At 39.7% G+C, this 20,550-nt stretch overlaps 1 protein-coding gene across 9 annotated transcripts in view; it reads right to left on the bottom strand.

Annotated features, from left to right (window-relative positions):
* RAD51B (RAD51 paralog B) overlaps positions 1 to 20,550 on the bottom strand; it is a 632,106-nt gene that overhangs the window by 44,696 nt on the left and 566,860 nt on the right. For 4 of the 9 annotated variants that reach the window (XR_010022893.1, XR_010022894.1, XM_063089292.1 and 1 more), the window contains exon 10: positions 1,642 to 1,720. The exons of 4 other annotated variants lie outside the window; for them this stretch is intronic. Coding sequence is in view for 3 of the 5 variants with exons in the window: in XM_063089292.1 (XP_062945362.1) it covers positions 1,642 to 1,720 (79 nt within the window). In the remaining 2 variants the exon portion in view is untranslated. Of the gene's footprint in view, positions 1 to 718; positions 817 to 1,641; positions 1,721 to 20,550 lie in introns of all 9 variants that reach the window. One more of the 9 variants, XM_063089290.1, reaches the window with a different exon arrangement.

Below are 20,550 nucleotides of genomic sequence, written 5' to 3'. Positions count from 1 at the left end.
AATTAGACCAGGCTTGGCAATGCTATTTACCAAAATGCCCAGTGCTCCAGGTTCAAGCAGCATTTTAAGGCTCTCAGTAAGAGCTATCTGGGCAGAACTGACTCTTTTCCTCCTGCAATTATCTTGTAATCTTTTATAGAATTTCTTGAAATTGTCACCTAGATTTGCTATTTACTCGACTTCTAATCTTCTAAGAAAGCCTCTAAAATGAAGAGCTGAAAGCCACATGGTACACTGGGTAAATAAAAGTCCAGCTTTCTGATTGCCTATTAGTTACACACTCAGAGTGTACGTAACAAAGGGGCCTGCTGTTTGCTTTGCTTAATCTGGTTTTAAAATCTCTGCTGCTTTGTCACAAAACAATATTTGCAATTGTAAAAAAAAAAAAATATTTACCAACGAACTTGGATAGCATAAGTCAAAGGCTAAGAACCAAAGGTCAGTAGTTCTTACCCCAAATTCTGTGGACCTGAGGGTCCCTGCTATGGAGCTCAGCTGCACCAAACACACATGCTGCTTTGTGGGTCCATTAAGAAGCAGACATTTTAGAAGGGGAGAGGAAGGCTGCAGCCTGTTCCTCCATCAGATGAATGAACTCCCCAGCCTGCCCACAGCACCCTTGCAACATCTTTGCAATGCAGTGTGTCTCCATGGGGGTACTGCAGGGAGTGCCCTGTTTCATGAATCTGGGAAAAATACTCAATTTACAGAATCCTACCGGACAGATATTCCTTCCATAGACAGTGATGGCAATATGCACCTCCATGGTTCGGGCCAGATGTTCACCTATGCATCTCTGCAGGTGGGGCTTCTTGCCTGACAGGGGATACAGATGTGTATCCTGAGCACTTCTGTGAGGACCCTTCTTAATCCACAAAGCAGTTTCAGACATCTGACCCTGTGGGCTAATTCTTCTAAGTCTAATGGTGTTTGAATTTACTCTTTCAGGTTAAATACTTTCTGAAAAGCCCTACAATCGGGTGCCTTTCCTAACCACCAGGGCATCCAGCACCTGGGAATGAACCACCACTGTAGCTCAGTGAGTTCTAGGTGTGGCCTTGGGGTGCTCCACCTTGAACAAGACCTCAGCTCCTTCCAAGGCCGTGTCACAAGGCACAAGTCAGCAATGCCCGGTCCCCAGCAGAAGGGCACTGTCAGGACTTGAGCACAGGGAAAGGGAATGGAGTAACCAGAAGGAGGCCAGAGAAGTTGGCTCACGGAGCCAGGACACAGTGCCTCACAGGCTGCTGCCCTAGATGGTTCTCCAGCTTGCTGAGCGAGAGGACTCTGAGGCAGCGCTGGCTCCTCCACACTGGTGTCAGAGACTCGTTGCCCACTTCACTCCACAGGATTTGAGAAGAGGACTGGGGTGGTGGCATTCCTCACTTTCTGAATTTGACTCTCATTTTTTGGTTATCTCACTCTGTTATGAAATTCTGTAGTTTTCTTTCATCCCCACCTTAATCTTCTGACAAATTCTTGCTACAATTGCCAATGTCTTCATCTTATCAGGGTAAATATCACTGGCCTTTGATTCTGTCCTGAAATAGCTTCTCTCAGGATCATGGCAGTAATTACCACTAGCAATGGGCAGCACTGAGTGTGATCAGCCTAAAGAAATGGCTAAATCCAGGATCTTACCTTGAAGAACCAGACCTTCCTCCTTGATGGTGTAGATAAATGAGGTGAAGGGAGCCAGTGGGGACTTAGCAATGAGAATCTGCACATAAAGTAAATTTTTCTAGGGTTAGTCAAAGGATCAGGGATGAGCCTCTATTCACTCCCCTTCCCACTTCAAGACAAAGTGGTAACATATGACTAGAAGTCATAAGGTTTATTTTTTAAAAAAACTATTTTAGAACCAAATGTTCAAATGAGTGTTATTCTTTCAAGGTGGTCATCTTGGAAAGTTGTATATTTATTCTAACTATTTTGCCACTGAATGCCATATTCCTGAACCAGTTCTTCTAGAAATAAGTTGTATTATTTTGTCACAAGTTAATTTTATTCATAAACTTAGCTATTTCACACACACAAAAAGAAAAAAAATTAAAGCTACACTTAAAAGATTAACCATTATTGCAAATATTCAAAATAATCCACCAATGGTAGGTTGCTTTGTTGGCCCCAGTCCTGCACCAAATCTGTATTTAGTATATTTTCTCTTACTTAAGGTGTACAGCAGTTTCCATGGCCCTTGACTGTGGGTTTGGCCACATGACTTGCTTTGGCCAGATAATAGGTTGTGCCAGTTCTTAGCCTAGACCTCAGCTATTTCCACTTGTTCTCTTATGCTTCTGCCATTTGCAGAGAAAATTATATCCAAGCTAGCCTGCTATCTCAGAAGGAAGGTAAGAGAGAAATACCTGGAATGGAGCTGGCCAACAAGGCCTAGCCTTAAATAGTTCACCCCCTGGAGAAACACATATACATTTGTTAAATATTGCTGCATATCTCTGAGATTTTGGTAGTGGTATTATAAAGCATATTGTAGTAAGAGTTGACTTATATAACAGCCCAAACAAAATATCAAAAATGTTTTGAACAGCTCATTCTCCTAAGACAACATCTGTTTAAAAGGAGATGGTCATTTGGTCATTTAAAAAATCAGTATCATTAACCTATTATCACACCTCATATGGTTCTACAGAACCTCTAAGAATTGGTGGATTATTTTATTATAATATTTCTACTGATGGAAGATGAATATCAGTTTCCTGTTTTACAAATTAAAATAACATCATCAAAATAGTGACAGTTTGGCACAGAACCACTTAGGTAACCAGGGAGGCAAGGGAGAAGGAAGAAATAATTTCAAATAACCAAAAGGCTTACACATCATATCTCAACTTATCTCAATTCAACAAACATTTACTGACTGTCAGCTATGAGAAGTGGTGGAAAAAGTGTGGTGGAAAGGTCACAGGTTTTAGTCGTGGGGTTTGAATCTAGCTCTTCCAGTAGTCAACTAGGTGCAGAGCCTGCATTTTTTTCCCCGAGGAGCCATTCCCTTTCTTCCTTTTAGTAAATAACTCCCCAAGTTTCAACATTTCTCTGCCTCTTTTGCAATGAGGTGTGGTCATGTGACCAAGCTTTGACCAACGGAATATGAGTACAAATGACAGGCAGAGCTTCTGGATTATGTTTTCATAAGAAACATGCATGCCCTTCACCTTCACCTTCCCCATTCCCAAGGGCAGGAACCAGCTTCAACCACATGAACGTGGACAGCATCCTGGTGATGACAAAGCAACATGGGATGAGGAACTGGGTGACCTCAGAGAACATCAATGCCTCCCACCTGGGGTCACCTGTCCCCTCAGGACAGAGCCACCTGTCTCATCCACTGTATTTCAATGTCTTTGTTATTATAGTGCAGTCTGAACTCTAACCAATACTGTAACTCTACTCTGGACAACCTAAGTTTTGGAGTTTCTGTTTCCACACATGTAAATGTGATAGAAACACCCATCTAAGAAGTGCAATTATTATGAGGATTAAATTAAGTCTGTAAAATGCCTGTCACTGTGTCAAATACACAGTAGGTACATAATAAATAACAGAAAGATTTCCAATCAACCCCTATCACGTATGCTTCCCAAGTACCCTTTAACTCTCACTCACCAAAAAACAATATACTTTGCTTTTACCAGAAGGAAGTCTCCAATTGATTCTCAATAATTTTTGCAACTGCTCTAAAGTTATCTAGATAAACTTGCTCACCATTCTCAGGACCAGTGAGTAGAAGGTACAGGTGGGCATTTACACTTTTGTGTCAAAAGCATCTCATCTGAAAATTAAGGTGGATCCTTTTCTGACTGAGGTAGTTTGGAGATGGTTCAATGTGAAGTTTAAGGAAGCCCCTTAGTAGGGGAATGGCGTGGTGGAAGAAAGGACAATGCTTCTCAAACTTTAATGTGTATGAATCACCCGCTTTGACATGCAGATTTTGACTCAAGAGGTTCTGAGTGGGACCTGAGAGCCTGTATTTCTAACAAGCTCCCCAAAGATGCTGATGCTGTGGTCCATAGACCACATTTTGAGCTACTGGATTCCAGGCAATTGGACTAATTGAAGAGTCTAAGATGAAGAGGCAAGAGATGGGAGGCCTTGAACCAGTTAGAAGACTATTGCAATAATTCAGTGATGAGATGATAAGGGCCTAAACCACAACTGTGTCAGAAAGATGGGAGAAAAGGAAATGTATAAGAGAAATATAAATCCTTTAGATCAAATAGCAGTAAAAATAAACTAGACATATCCAAAATCTCAAATCTTTATTGTCTGTATACAGCAACTGAACATAAGACCAAAAGGGTATAAATAAATAACAATGAAGTATAATACTATATATGATATAATGAAAATGATTTTACCATTTTTATTTATAGACTGCAGAAGCCGAGACCCAGAAAAAAAGAATGTTATATTCAATGTGGTGCAATCATGGCATCTGATCCTAAGCCTTCGAACTCTGTGGTGCTACCTCCACCACCTAAGGCTCACTCTACAAACAAGCCCGGAGCCCCAGCCAGGAGGATCTCACACCTGGAGGGACCTTTCTGCAGGGACTCAAAGGGTTTGTACAGGTCACTGATTAATGCCCTGTCCTTCTGGAGCAGTGTTTAAAAAGAGTCACCGAGAGGATGATTTGTGTGCAGTTAGAAAGAGGAAGTGATAAGTAAGTCAGATGAATACCACTTCTTTTTTTTTTTTTTTTTTGAAAGGACTTCCAGATTGATAGATCAGAGGGCTATCATCAACATGAAATATCTGATTTCAGCAAAAAATGTGACAAACTCTTTTGATAGCCTTCTGGATAAAATGAAGACAAGTTGAGCTGGGTGCTAATACCTTTAAGTAGATTTGTAGTGACCAAAGATCAGTAGCAATCCAGTGAGGGAGCAGCAACCTCTAGTAGAATGTACTGAATTCTAGCCTTGGTCCTGTCACATGCCACAGTCTTACTAATCTGGATGAGGATGCTGATGTATTCAACTACATCCATACAACGAATATGGAATTCAGGCAAGGAATAGAACTGATAAAAATTGCTGCCCTAACAGAGCTCACATTGTAAAGGAGGCAAAAAGATAATAAACAAAATAAATAATTAAAATATTAGGTATATTAGATGATTATATGTGCTATGGAGAAAAAAAGCAGAGAAAGGGCATTAGAAGTGTACTGGATCCAAGGAGGGGGTCAATTTTAAATAAAGACCTCCTTGAACAGGTGACATTTGTCCTTGTGGATTATGTAACTAAACTCATTGATGGGATGCTGAATGGATGGGAAGGTAATGGGAGACAAAAAATTTAGAGAAAGAGTTCATATATTGGATTAGACGATCATGATATCAAAACAAATCTCATTTTGGTTAGAATTTGGGGCAAATCCCACATATCTTTTAGGATGCAATTTTATTGAAACAAATGTAAGGCCTTGTCTTTGACAACAGTGCACAAACTATTGGTTACAGAATCAGGAATGTTGGTTAACTGCAGTTCAATATGAGTCAGCTAAGAGGTGTAATTCTAAAAAATCCAGTGTGGTCTCAGGTTACATCAATGGAGACACAGTATCTGGAACAAGGGAGGTGATAGTCCTGCTATCCTTCTCATTCAGCAAACTGCACCTGATACAATGTGTTTAAATTGGGGTACAAATTTCAAAAGAGAAACTGATCAATAGGAGAACAACCAGAAGAGAGCTGTCAGTGTGGTTAGATCCCAAAGTGATCCATGACCATAAACACTTCAATGCAAACATGACGGTAAGCAGCCTGGGGTGAAGGTGCACATTGCTTTTAATATTAGTTTTCTGATCTGGAGATTCTATAGTGTTATACTAGCGAAGGAAAGTGTGCACTAGCTTTCTAGCCCAATAGATTTCAGGGGGAAAAAAAAAAGATGCTTGCCATGTATCTTTGTGAATACACATAGATTTCTCTCTTTTTAAGGTCTGAATCAACACCCCATGCCTTTAGGCCATTCCGCCATTCAAACTATAAACTATCCTCTTATAAAGCAAACAACCCCCCTTTCCTCCCAGATAATTGAGGCAGTTCTGTTTCAGATGTTCAGCCATCCCATAAATTTGGAGTGTTCTAATCATTGTCTGACGGGCTGTTGAAGTGTCATTCTGCCTTCTCCAGTACATAATTCCCTGCAGGGAGGCTTAGCAGCCTAATAAAACTCCAGGGCCCTAGTGAAAAATTCTGATCACACTCAACCCTGCGTGCAATATGTGAAGCTGGCTTTGGAGCTCTGTGAGGGTTCACAGAAATATGTAATTGAGCAAGGATGAGTGTAGACACATATGGCTTAGAAAGCCTGGAGCTCCATGTGGTAGGTATGTGGTATTGTGAGCTGTTAATCCCACCTCCCAGAAATAGCCAAATTGTTTTTTCTTGGATGTTTTCTTCGTATCAGACCAGCTCAACTTTAACTGCATTATAAATATACTTTCTTCTCTCTTTACCAATTCTGTCAGGGAAAGTGGTCACCAATATTTTTAAGTTCTTTTGAGGGATATTTCAGGTATATTTAATACATGCTAGGTGCTGGGTCCCCAATCCCACCACCACCTGGAAGTAATTTCCATTATTTGAACCATCCACCCACCATCTATGCACTTATTCAATCCACAGATATTTACTGGGCTCTGCCCTCTGTGCCAGGCACTATTCTAGGTGCAGGGAATATAGTAGAGGACAAGACAGAAAAGTCCCCATTCTCATGAAGCCAGCATTCCAGTGACAGAAGACAGACAACACAGGGAAGTCTTTTTGCCTTTGGCTTTTTCCACTTTGACATTCTATTATGTGCCCCTCATTCCTGGTCATTTAATCCACCCATCAACAAACATTTATTGAGTAGCTGCTCTGGGCCAGGCAGATTCAATTTACAGTGTGTGAATTTGCACTTATTACAGACTGCCATCAGTTTCTACCTCAGTTTCTTTTTTAGATGCATGTTCTGAATTCTCAGTGGGATTGAGAAGACCAGGGGCATTTTCTCTGATGTCACCCACTCCTTTCTAAGGGGTCCAGTCCAGTGCTTTGCAGCTGTGGGCCCCTAAAATATCTGATGGGCATTTTCCTAACTGTGCTTCACGTGATCCCTGTGCAGTACGTGTGGAGGCTTCTCACAATTCACATGTGAGAACACAGAGGCTTACGTACCCTAAATAAAACCTGGAAGTGGAATTTGGCCCTGGGGGCAAACATGTCTCTCCCTGCACACCCTCTCATCCTTCTTTTGTCCCTCCCTTCAGGTATCTATTTTGTTCTCAGCAAATAAGCCATCAGCTAATTCTTTCTAGCCCTAAGGTGACAGTTGGTTTAAACCTTCCAGTGTTAAACACACCTCCTCAGGTTTGTTTGCATTTTAATATAAGACTCTCAAAGGAGAAAATTGGATCTGTAATGGTGGAAAGTGTTATGGGATCGGTGTGGGTGGGGGAGCCTTCCAAGGTTCCCAGAGTAATAACAATGATGAGAAGAAGAGCAACTAAAATACATTAATCTTCACAACAACCCTGAGGTCGGTAGCTTATGAGTGCTGAAGCCAGACTCCAACCCATGTTCCCTGGTGCTATAGTCCATACTTTTAACCACCTAATGGCAGCCGCCAACTTGGCACATACAGATCAATCCACTCCCCTGAGATGATATATCAAATGAGGCAGAATATATAACAGTAAACAAGGGCATTTTTTTCTGCAGCATGGATACTGCATGATTCAAGAAATAGAAGGGAATTGTTCGGGGCACCCATGCGGGTTGCCGCAGCTGTCCACATGCTTCCGTGCTGGCAGTCTTCCTCCTGCCCTTCATCTCTGAGTGTTCAAATTGTACCTACACTTCAAACCCCATACAAATGTCACCTCTTCCAGAAGCTTATGCCAATTTCTCCAGCCTAAGGTCATCTCTCTCTAATCCCATCACACTTTATATGTACCTCCCCAAAATTATTACTGCTTTCTTCACTGTTTTCCAGTTAATGCCACCTGATTTTACTACCATCTGTTTGAAGGCAGAGATTATCATCATCATTGCTGCTGCTCCCACAAACCTCCGATGTGGTGCTATAAATATAAGAGGAGCTCAGTTGTGAAATGCAAGAATAAGTGAGTGAAGAAATGCACAAATTGTTGATCCAAAGAGGTTCTACTGACTCACATCCACTTTGAGGACTTAGCGGCACCCCTCCCCAAAGTTAAGGGACTTAGAAGATGCTGTAGAAAAGAGTGGGCTGACCAGTCACTGCCAAGATTCTCAGCCTGGGCAGGCCCGAAGTCAAGATTTTGGTTTCAGCTTATGGCATCACATGTTTTTCCTGGCCCGATCCCACATCCAAGAGGCTCAGAAAGTGGAAAAGGGGCCATAGAACAGAAAGTGCTGGGCACAGGAATCTCAGGCCTTCTCCAGGATGGTGACACCTTCTAGGGATAGTGCTTGTGTCCTCTTTTTAAAGTACAGGTGTGACCCTCATCTGGGGCAACCCAGCCCAGCCCTTCTCCATGGGTGGCCAGGAAAGCCAGTGTGGATGGAGCAGGCAGCACAAAGATGGACCTTGGTATAGGCTACGCTGGAGGCTGCTTTTATAGAGTTCTGGTCCTGGCCGGTTACACGAGTTCCTGCAATAGAGCCTCAACCTTAGGAAAAAGTGAGTTTTGCGTTTGTGGCCCAGGAAAGCAGGCATGAATAGGCCATTGGCTGAGGGCAAGCTGGCACTGATTCTTCCATTGTCTCTACTCTAATTCCTGTGTCAGGAAAGCTTCCTTTAACACTGGTCATGAATCTTTCCTATCTTTTATTTCCTTCCTCTTCCTACCCACTACCCTAAATCTCACATTGGTTGGGGGTAAAGAGCAGAGTGAAATGAGCAGTGTGAAATGAGCTGGTAGAGGGAAGTGTAAGCACTTTTCTTCCTATGGGGCGAATGGCAGGACTGGCTTTCTTTCTTTCCCTTCTCTCTGCTATAAGGTGTAGGCCCCAGAGACAATGTAATATGTTTGTCCCCAAAAACTGGGGGGAGCAGCAATTGAGATAGACAGCTCAGAAATATGACTTTGCATCGATCCACAATTTCCTGTCCTACTAGTTTTTTAATCTTGTCTCAGTCTCCTCCATGATCATCAAGATTATGTGATTGCTGATGATTTCAGCAAATGTGTCTGACACTTTCATCTGCATGCAAAGGTCCTGCTGAGAAACTAGGGAGGAAACTCACTGACTCTGAAATGTCCTTCAACAGGGACCCTATTATCTCACTTCAATTGGTATCCTGGGCTAATAAAACCCATTGCTAAGTTAAACAAACCTTTCCTCTAGCTATGCCAAGTGTCTGCAACAGAAATCCTTCATGCCAGGGTTTTTCCTCCTTGTCTAAGACTTAGAAAAAGGTTGTTTTCTCAGCTGCTTTGAAGCCCAGGAAGAGAGCCAGAGGGTCAAACAAACCAGTTAGTCTTGCATCAGATAATTCAACAGGCTTTTGATAACCTCAAGTCTTTTGTCCTTTCCCCAGGTTGAGTTGAACTATCCAACCCAACGGACAGAAGGGCCGGAAATGCTCTAGACAGGAAGATCTGTGACTGGAATGAAGCCATAAGATCAGGGGGGCTTGAAGTGATCCTCACAGGAATCTTCTAGTCATTGTGTTGAGAGAGTTGGAGGGAAAAGTGGCAGAGGTCCAGCTTCTAGTTCATATCTAGATCTTACACTGATTAGAATCTGCTTCATCACTTGGAAAATCACTCTCCATGGAACACTGAGGCCTCAATACCAACACCTTCACAGGATTATGAGGGGAGAGCTGAGAATGAGTTTAATGACATCTAAACTGCCTTCTCAAAATAGAAGAGTAAGATATGTAGAAGTAATATAGTGCTGGAAAATGGCAGGGTGGAAAAATGAACTGTATTTGAACAGGCATGAATTTATTAATTTATCTACATGTAGCCTACTCTTCACAACTTTTCCTACAGAAACTAGGTGACAGACAGTAAGCTGATCTGAATCCCCAGGATGAGTCTCCTAGAAATGTTGACCCTGAGGCTTATTCTCTCATAGAATATTATTATGTTCTCTTATACCATCTCTCTAGTGATGTTTTTCAAATGTTTACTATAACACATCAGGTTTCCAAAGTATATAAAGGTATTGCCTAGAAAAGATCTAGATTCTTAAAGAAAACATTAATTTCTTCAGATCAGTAGCATATTAACTTAGCAAATTATGGGATAGTAATAGTTCAGGCCCAGAGTGACATTTTGAGTTTATTGTTTTTCCTCAACATTTTATTATAAAAGTTTCAATCATACAACAAAGTTGAAATAATTGTATAGTGAATACCCATAAACCTATCAACTAGTTCTATAATTAACATTTCACTATACTGTACTTGTTTTATTACATATCTATTCATCCATCAACCCATTTTTGTTGTTGTTGTTGCATTTCAAAGTAAATTGCAAACATCAGTACACTTTTCCCTGAATACTTCAGCATGCAAATAATTAACTATAGCTTTGATATTTGTTCATATATTTTAAAAACCATGCTGTTTTTTTTTCCAGTGAACTTTACATATAGTTTGAGAGTGTTAGTGATTTTTCCCAAATTATTCTAGAATCAGAGAGAATTTAGGGACTACACATGTATGGTAGTATACAAATTAATACAGTCAAAAATATGGGTCATTAATTCTTTCTATATTAATAACGGCTTTGCTGAGTTATAATTTACATGCAATAAAATTATTTTCTAATATAGGCATTTAAGCTATAAATTTCCCTGTAAGCACTGCTTTAACTACATCACATAAGTTTTGGCATGTTGTATTTTTACTTTCATTTTCTCAAATTATTTTCTAATTTCCTTTGTGATTTACTTCTCAACATGTTGCTTATTTAGGAGTGTGCCTGCATGTGTTTTTAAATTTGCACACATATGTGAATTCCCCAAAATTCCTTCTATTATTGATTACTAATTTCATTCCATTTTGATTAGAGAACTTTGTATGATTTCAATCCTTTAAAATTTATTGTGGCTCATTTTATAGCCCAATATATTGTTTATCCTGGAGAATGTTCCATGGACACTTGAGAAGATTGTGAATCTGCTATTGTTGGGTAGAGTGTTCTATAGATGCCTATTAGGTCTAGTTGGTTTATAGTGTTGTTCAAGTCTTCTATTTCTTTGTTGAACTTCTGTCTTGGTGTTATATCCATTATTGAAAGGGGGCATTGAAGTCTCCAACTATTATTGTTGAGTAGTCTATTTCTCCCTTCAAGTCTGTTAGTTTTTGCATCATGTATTTTGGAACTCAGTTGTTAGATGCATATATAATAGTTGTGTCTTCCTGATGGAGTAACCCTTTTATCACTATAAAACATCCTTTTCTTGTTTCCAATAACAGTTTTTGTCTTAAAGTCTATTTTATTTGATATTAGTATAGCTAGTCCAGTTCTCTTTTGTTTACTATTTGCATGGTATATGTTTTTCCATCTTTTTACTTTCAACCTATTTGTGTCTTTGACTCTAAAGTGTGTCTCCTGTAGACAACATATAGTTAGATAATAGTTTCTTTTTATCCATTCTGCCAATCTCTGACTTTTGATTGAAGTGTTTAATCCACTTACATTTAATGTAATTATTGATAAGGTACAATATATGCCTGCTATTTTGCTATTTGTTTTCTGTGTGTCTTATGTCTTTTTTCTTCCTCTGTTTTTCCATTACTGTCTTCTTTGTGTTAGATATTTTTCTGGTCTACAATTTTGATACTCTTACTGGTTTCTTTTATTATACATTTTTGAGTTTTTTTCTTAGTGGTTGCCCTAGGATTGCTATTAACATTTTAACTTGAAACCATCTAGTTCAATTGATATCACCTTCATTTCAACTGTTTACAAAAACTTTGTATTGATATAGTCCTATTCCTTCCCCTTCCTTTGTACTATATTGTCATACAAATTACATCTTTATACCTTATAAGCCCATTAACACAATTTTATAATTACTGCATTATGCAGTTGTCTTTCAAATCAGATAGAAGAAAAAATTATAAGCAAAAATACAATTTATTGTCTTTTATATTTACCTATGCATTTACTTTTACGAGCACTCTTCACTTTTTCATGTGGATTTGAGTTACTCTCTAGTGTCCCTTCATTTCAGCCCAAAGGATTCCTTTTGGTATTTCCTGTAGGACAGGTGTACTAGTTACAAATTGTGTCAAGTTTTGTTTTTCTAGGAATGTCTTAATTTCTCCTCCAATTTTGAAGGATAGTTTTGCTAGATATAGTATTCTTGATTGACAGCCTTTTTCTTTCAGCACTTTGGATATGTTATTCCACTGCCTTCTGGCCTCCAAGGTTTCTGGTAAGTTAGTCATTTAATTTTATTGAGGATCCCTTGTACATAAAGTCACTTAGTGGTCTGCAAATGATTGGACAGATTTCCTTAAATGCTGTGTATCAATAAGTCTCTCAGCTTTAGCCTGTGTGTGTGTTGGAGCATGTCTTCAACACTCCAGCAAGCAGTTTATAACTTTGTCTTAGCCTTCACCTTCTTCTTGCAGAGCCTCAAGATCAGCCAGAAGCAAAAGTTTCAGGTCTTCTCAGGTCTTTTGTGGGCAAAGCCCTGGGTATGTGTGTAGCCTTCTTGATTCCCTGGCACATGTAGGAGCTTTACAAAGTCCCCTATAGATATTTCATTCCCCAGTTTTTCCTTTTAAGTTTTTTGGTCAGCCTCTTGTCATTCCTACCTGGTAATGGTGCCTTGGGCAGCCATGAGGTAAGCAATTGCCATGGATAATTTCCAACAAATGCCCTGTTGGTAAGGTTGTTCACAGGCCAAGTTCTGAGTCTAGGTCAAATAAAGATAAGCCTTGAGAATATAGCTTTTTTCGCAAGCTGTCAGACAGGTCAAATAGTAACAATTCTCTGGGATGGGGCTTTTGGAACACTCCAAACCTATTATACCCCCTCTAGTGGCTACTAGCATGGTGGCTTTCAAGGCTACCAAAGTTGCAAGACTGTTGGCTTTCAAGGTTACTGCAGTGCTGGGGACAGGAGGACGGGAAAAGGGCAAGTAAAAAAATGCCATAATCCTTGCTGTTCTTACTAAGATTCACTTATTTTTCTCAAATAAACACTACTTGGATTATTGCAAGCCTTTATTTCATTTCCAAAGTTCTGAAAAAGTTGATTTTGACACTTTTTGTCAATGTTCTTGTTGCTTTTACAGAGGGGCAGAGTTTCGGGGTGCCTTACTCTACCATTTTGGAAGTCAAGCCTTCCAAGCTAAAATTTTAAACATCCGGATTCAATATCTATCTTTGTTTTATCCCCCTACTCAACTCTGACATCTTCTTTTTCTGTTTTAAAAATTTCACAGCACTAAAGGACTGACTGTTTTGTTTTTAATCAACTTAATGCTTAAACATAATTTAAAATAGCAAATAATGCCACTTTGCATTATCTTCCAGTCCTTTAACTGAATTTGTTAGTCATCATGTTTCATTTCCAGGAGCTTTGATCTTCTGACTATTTCTAATTCAGTGCATCCTATTCTTGTTCCTATATCGTTTTTAACTCTCTGAGGATATTAATTATACTTTAATTTTTCTTCTGAATCTTGCATTATCTCTAATTCCTCATGGTTCTCTTTTTCTGTTTGTTTTCTTTTCTCTTTGATGTGAAGGCATTTTCCAAAGTTTGGTGATCCTTGGTTGATCAATCATATTTAAAGTATATTTTATACTAAAAATATAAGTAAAAGCACTGTATATGGACAGCATTTGTAAACTGGTGGGATCCATCGTAGAATGATCAGTATCAATAAATGGAAATACTTTCTCAGAGGTGAACTGGTATTTACAAAAGGAGTCCTTCAGTCTCTTGTCTGGTTGCTACATTCTAGAAACAGAGCAGAGAAAGGGGCTATCAATTCATCATTTGGCAGGCATACTTGTCTGGAGTCCCAAGTCTGAAGTTTCTCCAATTCATTTCCTCTGAAGATAAATTTTGTTCTTCAGCTTGGATTGGAGATTTGTCACCTAGCTGTCCAGGGTGAGAAAAGGGGTCCAACTACTTAATATAGTACATACATAATTTTAAACCGATAAGCTGTTGTTGTCTTCTCTGTCTTCTGTGATAACTGATGCTTCCAAGTTCTGAAGAAATCTTTCACATGTTCGATTGCTACACTACTTTGAAGGCACTTGGTTTGTAGCTTCTTCTGTTTTGTCTTGTCAATCTTCTATCACTTCCTGTCTTCCAATATTTTGTTGAAACCTGCTAATGTTTCAAAGTGATTCCCAATTTCTTTGCCCTTTTGAGTTATTATTATTATTATTATTATCACACTGAAATAATTTCAGATGGGTCATGTTAAAGAGTGGTCAAACCTCTGAATTAAAGAGAAGACACCCTTTGTGAACTTTAGTTAGTAGTGATTTGGTGGTATTACCATAATATCAGCTTTGAGGGTTAGTTACACACATACCATACATATAAGCGCTATATGAACCAAATAACTCCTCTCAAGGTGCTCAATATAAATTTTTAGCTACCATCAAATCATTCTCATAGGGGCTAAAAAAAGGTGGTTTGGGGCCAAGTACAATAATCCTTATTACAAAATGTAAGATGCTTTGAACTTAGTCAAACATGGCTTCGAATCTTGGCTGTCTCATTTTAGGCACTCTAATCTCTCTAAGCCTTACTTTCCTCATCTCTAAAATGACCACAATAATACTGACCTCACAGGCTTATTTTGAGGATTAATAAGATGAAAGAAATTAATTAAAAATGTGGCATATCATAGGAACCTAAGAAATGTTAGTTTCTTTCCACTATGGTGGGGAAAACTTGTGGGGGTAAAAATGCAGGAAAGCTAGTAACTTGCCCTGTTTTAAAGGCTGAAAGTCTAACTGCCTTTCCTTGCTGCCCATGTGAAAGTGTCTATGTGTGCAAGGCTAATATACTACTTCACACACAGGTTGTAGATCTGTACATTTAGGCTTAAAATGTGATTTATAACCACTACTAAATTTGTTAATGTTACCATTTATTAATATTACCACTGACTGCTCTAAAAAAAGAAGAACTGATTCTATCTCTAGTAAGTTCACTGTCATCAAATATTACATTTAAACTTTATTTTTAATGTTTTTTAAATCAAAAGTTAACATAATCACCGATCCCAACTTTCAAATAAGCATAAACTGGTTTTATTGTCATCTGAATTTGGAAACTTCAATCTACTGCAACTAAAGCAACCAAGTGGTGTCACAGGCAATTTCAAGTGATAGAGACCCATTCTTTTTCTCTACCCTAAATCAGAAATATAAAAATGACCAGAAAAATCAGCCCACAGGAGCTCTGTCCAGTTGTAAACACTAAGCTCTCTGGACATCCAGTTAGGCAGGGCTGTCTTCCCAGCACCATCCCCAGGCCCACAGGAAGCAGAGCTGGGTCCTCTTGTTCAGGCACACTAGGAAACACAGCCAAAGGGACAGCAGGAAGGCTGTGGCTGTGTGATTATTATGGTAAAAAGATGCCAGGAACTCAGAGGGTGTGTCTGTGTCTTGAATTCTGAAGCACACATCCCTCTTACATCATGCTTGGGCCACTCGGGGTTTTCTTTAGTCTCACAGGAACTGATTCAAGGAAGGCAACATGTTTCTATGTAAAGAGGCAGAAATCTGGGCTTGACACATCCAAAAACAGCTGGTCAAGTGGGACTGGTTTGTGTAATGTACCACATCCCTGGCCCTGATGGGTGGAGGAACAAATGCTAGTGAGAAATCAACATGCTTTTTCTTCAGAGCACAGTCAAATTAATTCTTCCTGCTACTGCAGCATTCTTACTATTTCGCTAAAGTCCTGCTCCAGTGAATAAAAGGGCAAAAGACAAGAAGGAAACACAAGACAGGATTTCTGACGAGTTGAAGGGTTTAACAGAGAGACAGCAGGGTACCCTTCCTATCCCTTCCTTTAGAGTTCAAACTAAATCTAGTTTGAACCAGTCTTTGTAAGAAGCTCAGTAAGATGGAAGAGAGCTAGAACTTTATATAATAACTCTCTCCAGTGCTGTCACGACATAACCAGGAACCTGTTAGCTTCCATATTTTTAATATTTTTTATATGACTGTGTCTAATTCTTACACTATATATAAACATAGACTGACTCATTTATCAAGTATTGTTGGGGAATTAAGGTATCTTAAACTCACAGAAATAGACTCGGACTGAAATAATTTAAGAAATGGAAATCTACTCCAGAAAGGCCTTAGAAAGAACTGGGTCAGAAGAGCTTGATAGCAACCAGACTGAATATGTAAGGAGTTTAAAAACTATCCTATCTCTTTGGGAATCTACCAAATTTCCATTGGGGGCCTACTTCACACATCATAACTCTTGGCAGACTTGGGATAATAATAGTGATAAGAGCTAACGTTTGTTAATTAAACTCTTATTGTGTGCCAGGCACTATTCTAAAACATGTAATCCTCATATCAACCTTATAAGATAAATGATATTATTTTCCACACTTTACCATGCAGAAATTGAGGCACAGGTCAAACAATTCTACTGATAAGCAGAGAGGAGGGACTGGCTGTCCATGTCTGGAACTTTTACTCATAAAAGCCTGAGAATGAGTGGGCCCACGAGGCTGCCACTCATAGGATCTGATCTGAGGGGTGCAGAAGGTCCCTAGTTACAATCTTCCCCCTCCCATTGACTTGTCATATGTTTGGACTAAATCTGTGTCTTCAGGCAGTCTACCTGGTTAACACACACACATGCACTGCCAGACAGAGCACATTCTCTAAAATGAGTCAGTAGATTAGCTTGCCTGAAACACAGGGCCCTGAATCTGAGAATACAGATGAATACTGACCATCAAAGTGGTCAGAAACTATCTAATATAAGACATTCTCTGGCCAGGAAGTCTGGACAGAGCCCTTTTTGGGGTCCAGCACAGCCTGGCACTGGGCCCCCAAAGAAAGGGTGGGAGATCTTAAAGTCTTCCTATTTTGTCATCATGCCAAGGATTAATTAGCCCTGCTCAGAATTCTTATGGGCCTTTTATAGAATCATGATCCCAACAAGCCCATTTTATTGTGTCCCCCCCCCCCCCGCTTTTATTGTTAATGTTGACTTGGCTACATTAAAAGCCTGTTTGCCAATCCCACAGGCAGTTAGTTTTCTCCTTTTTCCCCTCCCCACACTATGGATATTGCCTTATGTTTTATTTTTTTCTGATGATATAAATAACACATGTTCACAATAAACAAGTCAAGCAATATAGAGAGTTATGAGGAATAAAGCAATCCAGCCCCTTCTCAGTGACTCCAAGTGAGGGAAACTCTTCAGTGAGGAACTTCAGAACAGAGCGTGGGGCACAATCTCCCTCTATCCCCTAGGGCCGTTCAGAGATGGGACAGGACACAAGCCCAGGAGATCTGGTCTTAAAAACTTGTAAGTTCTTCTTGGGCCTTTCTGATGTCAGCCTCTATCTGTCACCCCTCTGTTCCTATCCTCCTACCAGGCAGGCAACTGCCTTCAAGAATGGCACTCAACAGCCTTGGGTTTGGCCTAATTAGGAGGCATAACAATGTGAAAAGCCTCTCCTTTGTTCCCCTCGGGTACCCATCCTAAATAACAACTCTCAAATTTTTTCCCCTCCTTTCCAAGGAGTTAATCATGTTTCAGAAGTAAACTAGAGTTCTGCCTAATTACTGTGGGATAAAAGCTTTTATCACAAAGACAAGAGCCTCCACAGGTTTTCTTCAGTGCTCAGGCAGAGTTCTAAAAGCAAAGAAGAATGAACTAGAGATAACAACCCTAATGACACTGTGGATTCCTGTACACACTGGCAGGCAGATTCATCCCAGGGGGGAGCCAGTCAGGACTCTAGGAGGAATGAGATACCAAAGAGGAAAAAAGGCAAAAGAGAATGGAAGCAAAAACAAAACAAAAACAAAAACCAGGTTCAGCAACACAACAGCCTGGAGACCTCAGTGCTCCTCCGGCACAGCTGCAGAATCTCTGACTCTCAGGAGTCACATGAGGAGGGACAGCTGGGGTGATGGGCCTAAAAGCATCTCACTGTTCTGAGCTTGGATTTATTTGGTGACCTGGACCAGTTTTCTCAGCCATCTATCTTCTCCCTTTAAAATCAGGATCATGAGAGAGAAGCCCAATTAAGGCAGGCCCTACTAAAAGACATTTAAAAATAACTATATTTAAAGATCCATGCGGTCCAGACCAGTACAGGAAACCTTTTCTGGAGTCTTTGTAAAATGTTTACTATGCTCTTTGAGGTCCCTAGATAGAAGGGTTACACAAGGTCAACGATGAAGCAAAGCATGGTTATAATCTTCATGTACTAGCTTAGCTATTTCTGAAGAGAAGCTATATAGCTACTTCTTTCATTTGGATCAAAGTTTTGTTGTTGTTTTTTAAAATAATTAAAAACAGAAATACCTTAAGTTTTCCTTATATGAGTTTAAGGAACACAAAATTTCATTCGTTTTAATGTCATCATCTTCTTGACTACATTTCTATATAACGTAGAATATATGCTGCTATGAAAAATGGATTAGTAACTATATATACATGGACAGTATGCATGATGTATGGATTATTTAAAAAGTAGGTTACATAACATTATGTATGTTGAACACATATATATTTTTGTATATACACAGAGAACGTCTAGAAGATTTTATACTTCCAGAGGATTTTCCCCTCTATTTTGTATTATTCTGTATTGCTTGATTTTTTTTTCACAACTAGCATAATTACTTTTTTGTTTTCTATTTCAGAATAAATAAACAAAAACAATCTCCGCCTTATATAGGGACAGAAAGTAAAGTTAAAGAGAGAGTGAGCACTCTCCCGTACTCAGTTAAAAATCAAGCCAGGCTATGCAATTCACTGTGGCCAGAGATTTCCTACTGAGAAGGCACAGACTCTAGCTGAGTGCAACCGAAAGCAGGTCACTCCAGAATGAAATTACAAGACCTAAAAAGGGCAAACACACTTTGCAATTATATAAGACCATATTTACAATAAGTATAAACAATGATTACTTAGAACTGAATGACTTATTTAATGTTATATTAATTCAACAAATATTTACTGAGTACCTCCTATGTCCCAGGTACTGAACTAGACATTAAGGAAAACAAACACGAATGCGATGAGGTCCCTGCCTGTAAGAAGCTAAATGGCCCAGCTTTGAGGTAACCCAGAAGGCCTCGGGAATCCAGAAGATGACACATGCTAAAAAACACTTGCTTTCCAGCTCCTCGCTTAGGGTGAACAGCTCAAGTCCAGGGCTTTAGTGGCTCCAATGCTTGTACTTCTTGCTTTCTCATACCAATCTGATCAATATACAAAAGAGATGTTTTGGTACAGTATATGGATCATATATCTACATAATCTTAAAATTAGTTTGCCTTCTTTGTCAGACAAGCTAGGTCCTCTCATATAAACTGAAAGCACTTACCAGTGGATTATTACATTTTTAACTTCTTGAAAACCACCCTTGGCTCCAACTTGCTGCTCCAGTCTCACCTACCACCTCTCCCCCTCTTGATCACTCCCAAATTTGACTCTGCTCAGTAAACAAATCCCGGGCACCTTTACTCGGGCTGCTCTCTCTCCCCTGAATGAATTTTTTTAGAGCCCAGCTCAAAAGTCACTCCCTCTGTGAAGCTATCCTTCACCCTCTCTCTCTGCCTCAAGCAGGATCAGCGGTTCTCCTGTACACTTTGAGGAAGGATCAATTACAGAACTTCCAGGCTTTTACTCAGCCTGACTGCACCAGGTCAGCCATTCCAATTATTCAAATGCTGAAATACTTCCATGCCACTTGGCAGACAGCTGCTGCCCCTAAGCCCTCTAAGTGCCCCACCACTGCACCAGCCCCAGGACTGCCCTACATGATAAAGCAACTAAGGGGTTACTGCCTGGCACAGGAGTGGGGGGCTCCAGAACCAACAACAGGCCCTACCCCAAGGCCTGGCGTCTCTTCTGCCTGGACCCTTTCCACGCAGTACCAGTCATGAAATGTTTTCACTTTCCTCCTGCCCATCACACTACACTATGGTCATGGTTCTGAGACTTGCCGATCCAGCTAGATTTTGGAAATTATGTTTTATTCAACTTTGCTTTTTCCAGAGCCTAGCCTACTACACAGCAGATGTTCAGTAAATATCAGCTTGCTAAATGACCACATTTCCAAAATCATTACTAATTTAATCTTACTTATTTGATGCCACTTTTAAAGTGGAAAGAATACTTTACAATCCATCATTAATGATTAAGTGAGACTAACACAGAAAAGGTTGTATTTTTATAGTGGAAGCAATGACATGAAGGACTTTCATCAAGCTTAAAATGTGGCAAAGAAGACTTGGACAGAGCAGCTAACTAAAACCCTAAAATGATTTTTCAATTGCTTTTAAGTCACTAATTCTAACTTTATCTGAACCTTTTTAAAGAGCTTTACAAGCCAGAAAA

This window comes from Cynocephalus volans, chromosome 3 (assembly GCF_027409185.1).
Source record: "Cynocephalus volans isolate mCynVol1 chromosome 3, mCynVol1.pri, whole genome shotgun sequence".
Taxonomy (NCBI): Eukaryota; Metazoa; Chordata; class Mammalia; order Dermoptera; family Cynocephalidae; genus Cynocephalus; species Cynocephalus volans.
Note: the sequence above shows the minus strand (reverse complement) of the source record. Positions and strands in the feature narration are given on the sequence as shown.